Source organism: Microtus ochrogaster, linkage group LG9 (genome assembly GCF_000317375.1).
Source record: "Microtus ochrogaster isolate Prairie Vole_2 linkage group LG9, MicOch1.0, whole genome shotgun sequence".
Classification (NCBI taxonomy): domain Eukaryota; kingdom Metazoa; phylum Chordata; class Mammalia; order Rodentia; family Cricetidae; genus Microtus; species Microtus ochrogaster.
In genome coordinates, this window is record NC_022034.1 from 18,949,328 (window position 1) to 18,960,292 (window position 10,965).

General features: G+C 35.9%; 1 protein-coding gene across 1 annotated transcript in view; it reads right to left on the reverse strand.

Annotated features, from left to right (window-relative positions):
- Positions 1-10,965, reverse strand: part of Ascc3 (activating signal cointegrator 1 complex subunit 3) — a 315,331-nt gene that overhangs the window by 135,660 nt on the left and 168,706 nt on the right. Inside the window, exons 18-21 of the mRNA XM_005363511.2 lie at positions 8,956-9,120; positions 6,575-6,661; positions 5,423-5,599; positions 3,321-3,546 (exon numbers count right to left, since the gene is read on the reverse strand). Coding sequence (XP_005363568.1) covers positions 3,321-3,546; positions 5,423-5,599; positions 6,575-6,661; positions 8,956-9,120 — 655 coding nt within the window. The remainder of the gene's footprint in view (positions 1-3,320; positions 3,547-5,422; positions 5,600-6,574; positions 6,662-8,955; positions 9,121-10,965) is intronic.

Sequence of the window (10,965 nt, forward strand, 5' to 3'; positions counted from 1 at the left end):
AATCACCCATTACAATAGCCACCAATAACATAAAATATCTTGGGGTAACACTAACCAGAGATGTGAGAGGCCTTTACTTCAAGAACTTTAAGTCTTTGAAGAAAAAATAATTGAAGAAGATATTAGAAAATGGAAAGATCTTTTATGCTCTTGGATAGGTAGTATCAACATAATAAAAATGGCAATCCTACCAACAATAATTTATAGATTCAATGCAATCCCCATCAAAATCACAGCACAATTCTTCATAGACCCTGCAAGAACAATACTCATCTTCAAATGGAAAAGAAAAAAAAAACCCGGATAGCCAACAGTCCTATACAATAAAGAAACTTAAGTACACATCACAATCCTTGACATCAAGCTCTATTATAGAGTTACAGTAATAAAAACGGCTTGGTACTGGCATAAAAACAGACAGATGGACCAATGGAATCTAATAAAAGACCCTGATATTAATCCCCAAACCAATGAATACCCTATTTTTAACAAAGAAGCTAAAATTATACAACAGAAAAAAGAAAGCATCTTCAGTAAAAGGTGCTAGCATAATCAGATATCAACATATAGAAGAATATATATAGATTCATATCTATCCCCATGTACAAAACTCAAGTCCAAATGGATGTAAGACCTCAAAATAAGTCCAGTCACACTGAACCTCAGAGAAGAGAAAGTGGAAAGTAGCTTTGAACGCTTAGCATAGGAGACCACCTCCTAAATATAACACCAGTAGCACAGTCACTGAGAGCAACAATAAATAAATGGGACCTTCTGAAACTGAGCAGGTAAACAAGACAAAACAGTAGCCTACAGAATGGGAAAAGATCTTCACCAACTCCACATCAGATAGAGGACCGATAACCAGAATATATAAAGAACTCAAGAAACTAAACATCAAAATACCAAATAATCAAATTAAAAAATGGGGTATAGATCTAAACAGAGAATTCTCAACAAAAAAATATCAAATGGTTGAAAGACACTTAAGGAAATTTTCACCTTAAATCATTAGCCATCAGGGAAATGCAAATCAAAACAACTCTGGGATACTGTCTTACACCAGTTAGAATAGCAAAAACACTCCAGCTTATGCTGTAGAGGATGAGGACCATGGAGAATACTCCACCTTTGCTGCTGGGAGTGTAAACTTACACAGCCACTGTGGAAATCACTCTGGTGGTTTCTCAGAAAATTGGGAATCAACCTACCTCAAGAACTGGCAATATCACTCTTGGTCATGTACCCAAAGAATACACACTCATACCACAAGGACATTTGCTCAACTATGTTCATAGCAGTATTATTCGTAATAGCCAGAAACTGGAAAAAACCTAGATGCCCCTCAACCGAAGAATGGATAAAGAAAATATGGTACATTTATACAATGGAATACTGTTCAACAGTAAAAAACGATGACATCTTGAAGTTTGTATGTAAATGGATGGAACTAGAAAAAACCATCCTGAGTGAGGTAAGCCAGACTAAGTAAAACAAATATGGTATGTATGCACTCATAAGTAAATATCAGATGTGAAACAAAGAATACTCATCAGCCTATAGCCCATGACCCCAGAGAAGCTATGTAACAAGGAGAACCCTAAGAAAATTATATATGGATCTCCCTGGGACGGGGAAATAGACAAAATCTCCTGATAAAGTTTGGAGTATGGTGTGGGAGAACAGGAGGAGAACAGGAGGCAATGGGATGGTTGAGATGGGGGAAGGCAGAGAGGGAGAGCAAGAAAAGAGATATCTTAAATGAGGGAGCCATTATGTGGCTAGCAAGAAACCTAGCACTAGGGAAATTCACAGGAACCCACAAGGATGACCCCAGCGAAGACTCCTAGCAACAGTAGAGAGTGTGCCTAACTGGCCTTCCCCTGTAATCAGATTGATGACTACCTTAATTGTCACCATAGAACCTTCATCCAGCAACTGATGGAATCCGATGCAGAGATGCACAGTGAAGCACTGTGCTGAGCTCCTAAAGACCAGTGAAAAGAGGGAGGAGCAATAATATGAGCAAAGGAGTCAAGACCATGATGGGGATATCCACTGAAACAGCCAGCTTACCTGAGCTAATGGGAATTCACTGACTCTGGATTGATTGTGGAGGAGCCAGCATAGGACCACACTAGACCCTCTGAATATGGGTGCCAGTTGCATGGCTGGTACAGTCTGTGGGGCCACTGGCAGTGTGACCATGATTTATTACTACTGCTTGTACTTGCTCTTTGGAGTCCATTCTCTTTGGAGGGATACCTTAGGGCTCAGCCTAGATACAGGGGAGAGGGCCTTAGTCCTGCTTCAATGTGATGTGCCAGGCTGTGTTGACTACCCTTGGAAGTCTTACCCTCTTTGAGGAGTGGATGGGGGGAGGAAAGAGGAAAGGTGGAAGGAGCAGGAGGAAGGGAGCGAGTGGGAACTGGAACAGGTATGTAAAATGATAAAAGTTTGTTTAAAAATAAATTCAAATAAAAAATACACATCTACTATATATTCTCAAATTCCCTTCTTAACAATCACAATTTGTTTCTATTGATGCTCTTCTTTTATTATTCTATAAAAGTATCCTTCAACTCTAAATATAATATTAATGTTCTTAGCCTCTCAATAATATTGGGAGACTGACAATGACAACCCTTGTGTTCTAAGCCTGCCTTTCTGCAGGAGCAGTATCCATCCTATTCAGGAGCAAAGTATTTCCTAGTTATATTACAGGTTTTACAATATAATGTTAAATTCCACAGAAATATTTGTAGCAAGGACTTCTCAACATTATGTGAAGAAAAAAACTCAAAAATTCTATGTACAGACTGATATCAACTGCGTTTAAATATACAGATGTTTGTGATTAAAGGTTAACAAACTGTGGTGAACTGTAAAGCTTCATGTCCACAAATTCTTATTTATTGTACTTTGGTAGTGCATGGGAGTCCTGACAGACTAGCGTTCCACTATTTGGATATATCCCCAGTCACCACACGATTTTAAACTGTAAAATTGCTGATAAACATGACAAAAGTTACTCAATTAAACATTGAATTTAATTGTGAATGAACATCATCTAATGAGTCTCATCATTTATGGATAAGAGTCTATGTATAAAATAATCAAAAGTTTGCTAATCTAACTATTTTAATTGCTAATTCAGTTAAGTAATCAATTTGGAAAGTTTTTTTTTATTTAGCTTAGATGAGCAAGAATGATTTCATAAATACCATAAAATGTCTTCATTTGGAAATACAGCATATTTATATATTGATCAAGATATATATAATGGTAAACAGATGTAAAGATTTTTGCTTCCTTCTTACCTATTTCATCCTTTCTCATGTCTTTGAGCTTATCCACAGTAAGGTTTTTTTCTTCTAATCTTGTCAGAATGTGTGGTGGTAACACAGAAAACTGCCTCAAAGGGCTAGCCCAACCCCAGAGTCTCTTGTCGATGACTTTACTCAGGTTCAGAAGCCTGTAGGTCATAGTAGGCCAACGTTTCCTCAGTGCAATTTCAAAGAGAGCACGGACAATTCTAGCTGCATTCTGAGGAACAAAAGGAGAAGACTGGTAGTTAGATAACAATGTGCTTTTAAATGTCAGTAAATTTATTATTCCAACTAGACTCAGAAGAATGACAAATCAAGCTACGTACTTAAATTATGTGCAGCAACTTTCTTTATACAACCTTAATTATCAGCAGGTAGTATAAGAGTAGCCCTATTACTATTGTGTACATGTTATCTATTAAACTTACAGAGGGCAAAGTATTTCTATATTCCTTAGACCTTCTAAGCATAAGTGAAATAGGTAGACAAAAGACAAACAAGGTAGCAGACAGACTGTTGATGTAGTAGTAGGAGTGGCGGGGCTGCCTGCTAGCTTATGCCCCGAAATAATTACATGGACACTGTATTCTTCTAAACACTGCTTGGCCCATTAACTCTAGCCCTTACAGGCTAATTCTCATATCCGGATCAACCCATCTCTAAGAATCTGTGTAGCATCAGTCTTACTGGGAAAGACTCAGCATGTCTGACCTGGCGGCTTGCTTCATTGCGTGTGTCTGCCCGGGAGAGGGGAGCATGGCCTCTGAGCTCACTTCCTTTTCCTCCCAGCATTCTGTTCTGTTTACTCCTCCCACCTATGTTTTAATCTACGAGGGCTAAGCAGTTTCTTTATTATAATTAACCAATGACCTTCCTCCATCATTATTACTATTGTGTACATGTTATCTATTAAACTTACAGAGGGCAAAGTATTTCTATATTCCTTAGACCTTCTAAGCATAAGTGAAATAGGTAGACAAAAGACAAACAAGGTAGCAGACAGACTGTTCAAGTGCCTAGAGTATAAGAAAGAGGCTGAAATGTTCCTAAGTATATCATGCAATGATTAAGTGTATGAGAAATTTAAGCGAGAATTCATTAAGATTTCCATTTCAGTCAGGAGAGAAATTAATGAGGGAAGGGTGACAAAGGAAATACAGTTGAGTGCAGTGCAGTGATCAATACTAAATGGTCACTACAATGGTTCCCTAAAAATCAAACAGTATAACTAGCTTTACAAATAGAACGCTCTACAAACAGATCTGTGGAATTATTTTATGGCCAGACTGGTTTACACAGTAATTTTCAGGCAAGCTAGAGCTGCAGAGTGAGATCATGTCTCATCTCAATGTGTGTGTGTGTGTATGTATGTATGTATGTATGTATGTATGTGGGGGGGGGAGTGAGAGAGAAGGAGAGAGAGCGAGAGAAAGAGAAAGAAGTCTCACATATTCTAAATCAGATTTAGTTTCAATTTTTATCACTTTAAAGCAAACATTACTAAAAATATAAATGTATACGTAAGACAAAAAGAACATATTCTGTTTTATAAGCTATGTCTTTCTGAAAGGCAAATAGCAAATGCACAAAATAAGGTATTTTACTTTATTTCATTTCTACCAGAATTCAAAAAGCTATGAAGTAAGTGAGTTGTAATTTAGGGAATAGTTGCCTTTCAGTTTTCAATTGTATCACTGGTAGAGAAGATCATTGTTTTTCTTTTTTTTTAGTATGTTTGTTTTTGTTTTAAACGAGACAGGGTCTCACTATATAATCTTGGCTGACCGTGAACTCACAGAGACCCACCTAAGTTGTGTGCTACCAAACAGGTCAAGATTACTTATTTTAGATATTTAGATAGACCTAGCAAAATGTACATATGAAATGAGATACATTTATTAATTCACACTTAAATTAGTTATAGCCAAATGGAATTCCAGTCTTGACCCATGAGAACAGATTATACACATGATGTACAAATGATTGGAAACAGGTTTAAGATAAAATGGCAGTTGGCAGCATTCTCAGTATCTCATGGACTAATTTAGTAGTCTTCAAAGATCAGCAAAATGGGAAAGGATTAAGAGTCTTACCTGGGCAACGTAGGCAGAATCTGATATGAGGGAGAAACTGTCCATCTCTCCTCGGCTAATGTAGGTCTGAAGCAAGATGTTTATTTTCCCATAACTATTTTCCACACCTCCAGGAGCTGAGAGTTCACAGAAATTGTTTAACAAGGTGTCTAGCTCCTCTACTTCCTCTTCTCTGACCTAGAAGAGGTAAGGTTTTTATATTAATACTTTGACTGAATTAAGGAAAATTCTCTTGTTCAAATTAAACTGTATGTTTGTACAAGCTTCCACTTTATATGATAACATTCTCCTTCTGTAGTACTGAAATCATTATTTTTCCCACAGGTAGTTGTAAAATACAATATGAAACCATTTTGAAGACGACAGTTGTATTTTAATTCATAACTAATACTAAAGTTTCCAATGACATAAAAATTTACTATGCCATAAAAACTAAATCATCTGACTTCAGTATCCTTCAATTGATGAGATTTCATTTTTTTATTTGATCAGAGTTAAACCTCTGCCCAACTGGATTAGGGCATACTTGATTATCTTCAAATGCATTCATTATAGTTACATATTTTTATAAGGTATAACACATTCATACATTAAAGATGTGAAGTACTACTTCTTATTTCAGAATACTAAAGTTTTTACTGTTAATGAGATTAAATCACAATATGAATAGTACAGAAATATTCAAATCTAAGTCTGAATCATGTACTTATTTTGTATTCTGTTCAATGAACTTTACCTTTTAGTAGTCCAAAGCCTACCCACTTACATTATTTAATAGTTTTTCTTTCTTGTCTATCCCAACACCTTCTGTGAGACAGGGTTTCATTGTGTAACTAACTCTTGGCCTAGAACTTGCTCTGTAGACCAGGCTAGCTTCAGACTTACAGAGATCCTCTATCTTCCAAATGGAAGAACTAAAGGACATACCACTACTCCAGCTTTATTTGATAGTTCCAGTACTACAATATCTACAAAATTACTGATTTGGAGCAAAAGCAAAAGATGATATAATTTTAGGAAAGTGGATATTGTTGAGATGTTAATGCTCCAAATTTATATGTGTGAGAAATTGTAATTAACTACAAGTTTTGATAAATGAATTGATATATATTTATGTCATATACATTTAATTCCAACCTCAAGTAATCTTACCTTAATTTGATCAAATTCTTCAGCTTTGGAGACAATAGCAAAGATATCACTTTCTGTTTTGTGTGCATCAAAAAGTTCATTAAATGTCTGTCAAAATAAATATTATATTTGATTAAAATTAGAAGTCCAATGAAGTGTTGTTAAGTTACACATCTTACTCTAAATATGCACACTTAAGAGAAATGAAGCCCTAGAGCATACAGCTATCTGCTGTATTCCAAATTCTCACTCTATAGAAATCATCAAAGCAAGAAGATCTATAAGAGCAAAATGATACATAAAACCATTATTAACCAAAATGTACAATAAATGCCTAAAAAACGTTTACCAAAACATTTTGGCCAGGGTATATAGAAATTTTATTTGGATCATTCACTGACACTAAATAAATATATATCATGTAAAATTCAGAGAAATTAATATAAAGCAGAAATCTAATGATTTTCATCATACTGATATTATCAATGAAACTGGATGAAGAAAAGAAGTCGAAGGTTATGTACAATGAAGACAGAGAATGAAAGAACTGCAAATGGATTTAAGACTTGGCTTTGACTGGGCTCACCCAAGGAGTTGACTATGGACCAACAAGAGAGCCTGCATGGGACAGGCCTAGGCTCTCTGCATATGTGAGAAGATGTTCTGGCTTGGTCTACTTGGGATTCAGGCCTGTCCCTAAGAGTTTGGTTGGCTTTAGGGAACTTGTTCCTAATGTTGGTTGCCTTGCCTGGCTTTAATACAAGATTAGGAGCGTAGTCCTACCTAAACTAGATAGGCCATGCTCTGTTGACATGCATGGGAGGACTGCCCCTTTCGGAACAGATGTGGAAAAGGGGTGGAGGAAATAGGGGAAGTAAATGGGAGGAAGGGGTAAGAGAAAGCTGTTGTTGGGATGTAAAATAAATGAATAAACTTACGTAATAATAATAAAAAAGACTAGGTAGCATATGCCAACGAGTGGACAAGCAAGAAAGGTTGTGCAATTAGAGAAAGAGAACAGACAGTTAGTGGGTGATGGAAGGAGAAAATGCTGGGTATTGTGTTAAAGAATCCCCAATTGTAAGTTGTAAGATAATATATGTCAGCTGGGTTGTGGTGGTGCACGCTTTTAATCCCAGCACTTGGAAGGCAGAGGTAGGCAGATTTCGAGGTCGAGGCTAGTCTGGTCTACAGGAGCTAGTTCCAGGATAGACTCCAAAGCAACACAGAGAAACCCTGTCTCAAAAAAACAAAAACAAAAACAAAAAAAAACCCCAAACAAATAAAAGATAATATATGTCAAAGGTTTTAAAGAATCTGACTATTAATACAAGCATAAGGTTTATTTCAGAAAATATAGGGACAATCTATTAAGCATATGAAAACTATTTTCTAAGACTTGTACTATTTATATGCAAAACATAAATAGATATAAAAACTAAATTTCAGATAAATTGATGAGTCTACATTTGAAGAAATCGAATTGGGATGATTTCTTTTTAAACTAAAAGTGTCTATAAAAGTACAAAACTAAAAGTGAATATAAAATTCAAGCCATGATTATTAAATAAAACACATATACAGGAGAGTACAGATAAACTCAAAGCCATGAATGTTAAAGCAGCCCCTCATCTGACACAGGAGCAACTCAAAGGCAATGAGTAAGCGAGGCATTTTGATATGGGCCTGGTATCCAGCACTTGGGAGGTGGAGGTCAAACTGAACTTAGACTGGCCACCAAAATGCAATTATCACATCTATAACCATTCCTTAAATACAAGCAATTGGAAAAATAAAGAAAAAAGGTAGGAAAAGGCAAGAATTTGCAGTTACATATTTAAAATATTAACCTTCAAAAATCCCCAAGCTGGGCCGGGCAGTGGTGGCGCACGTCTTTAATCCCAGCACTCGGGAGGCAGAAGCAGGCGGATCTCTGGGAGTTTGAGGCCAGCCTGGTCTACAAGAGCTAGTTCCGGGACAGGCACTTTCAAAGCTACAGAGAAACCCTGTAAAAAAAAAAAATCCCCAAGCTGTCCTGAGTCAGCTTGGCCTAGTGAACTCTAACCACTGGTTCTTAAAATGCAAATAATCTTTTTACTTTTTATTTAAAAAAATCATCAAATTATCATTTCCCACTTAATTTATACTGGCATTCATTCTTTAGGACTCAGCAATGTGCTCTACATGCTTTAGAAGTTCATTGATTGCTTGGCAAAGGGCCAAGACTATTTAAAATCTTATTTGTATCTTGTCAATACTAAGGGTATTATTGAATTCCTATAATATATTTTGTTGTCTTAGCTGCTTTTGTTATTCTGAATTATCAGCATATTCCAAAGACTAGGAATTATCTGAATATAAAGTGAAGATACTGTTGTTATTTGTTCCATTCAGTGTAATACCTCGATGGTGTTATATTTAATATAGTAGTGGCTGGCAGTTCTACCCAAATCAGTGGAGGAAAAATAACCAGTTCGCTCTTCAAAACGGATCATCTTAGCTTTATCCAGCTTTTGTCCAACTTCAATGACTAGCTGTTCTCGATGTTTTCTTAATGTTGGGTCAATCTATTGGAAAGAAACAGAGCCAATAAACATAAATGTATTAAACTATTTAGATAGTCAGCACATAGGCCTACTTATGTAAATTAACATTTTTTTCTTGAGGGCTTAGAGTCCAATTAAGTTTATTTAAAAAAACACATAATAACTGTACATATTAAAAGTATGCCATATCATTTTTTATTAATACACATATTTGGTAATGATTAAACATACCTATCTCTTTAAACATTTATCATTTCTTTATTACAAAACTTTCTTCTAGCTTTGTGAAATACAAAGCATGTTGTCATCTGTCCCCACCTACAGTATAATAATATGGGTGAATTACCTGCTCTTAAGTAACTGCAACTCAGTACACACTGACAAAACTTCCCACATCCCTGCTCTAAGAAGAGCCTCTGGTAATCATCATGGTATTCTCAATTTCTGTGTTTGCAAAATTTTTAGTTTTCACACATGAATAACATCATGTGGTACTTGTTTTTATATGTCTGGATCATGTAATTTGGCCCATGATTTCTCTTTTCATTTATGTTGTCACAAATGACAAGATTACATTCTGTTTTTAACTGTTAAAAACTATTCACTATATGCACGGAACACATTTTCCTTGTCCATCCATCAACTGATAGACACATGGATGGGACCATTTCTTGGGCATTGTGAAATTTGCTGCCATGAACACAGGAGTGTGGATGTCTTTTTGACATATTGATTTCATTTCTTATATATGTGTGTATGTATGTATATCTTAACATTTAAGGAGGAATTAGAAAAATTTTATGTATTAAAAAAGCTTAAAAATCACTGATGTTATCAATCTGCACATTCTGTTTAAATATTCTGGAATCCAAGATGGCTATATCTGTAATATTCAGAAGAATAAATACTTAAGATTAGATATAAAAATCATTTCTTTCTTACTTTTAGACAAAAGGGGATTAAAGGGGCTGGGAAGATGACTCAGCAGTTAATAGCACTGGTTGCTCTTCCAGAGATCCTGAGTTCAATTCCCAGCAACCATATGGTGGCTCATAGCCACACATAATGAGATCTGGTACACTCTTCTGGCCTGCAGGTGTACATTCAGGCAGAATACTGTACACATAATAAATAAATAAATCTTAAAAAAAAGGGATTTAAAATTCGAGCCTTCTTACTATTTCATGAGTATTAGTATTACATGGAGATATGGTGGTGGGAGTGCTTTTCCCAATCAAGATGCACAAAAATAAATGCACTTTTAATTCAAGATGCACAAAAATAAATGCACTTTTAAGGAACACAGAAGCATAAAAAGCATCTTCTAAATCTAAAGAGTTAATATTGTTTTCATTCATTTTAACTTAGGTCCTCATTAGAGATAAAAGAAAGTTTAAAAGTCAGCAAAACGAGGCTACAGGTAGGAGCTATGTCAGCAGATGTTTTCATTGCTGACTGTGATAGGCCGTACTGGGTTCATCTAAAATAAAGTTATTAGTAAGTTACAAATTCATTAAATACAAACTATTTGATTTATATTAGTAGGAAATTTATTCTTAAAAATTTATGTTGAGTAATAAGAGGAAGACACATAACTAAGCAAAATTATACAAAATTAAGGACATTGATAAGGTGGTTTGGGCATTTGTCACCAGGCCTCAGGACTCAACATAGAGGAAGGAGAAAACCAACTCTTTCAAGTTATCCTCTAGCATGTGCCTCTCCCTCTGTTGCGGGAGGTCCTTCCGCTCCTCCAGCCTATAGCCGCTGAGATACCAGCCCATTGGGGCATGGTCTCTCTCCCTTTAAAAAAGCGGCCACTTCCTTCTCTCGCTCTCTTCACTTCCTGCTCGGCTGGCGACTAGA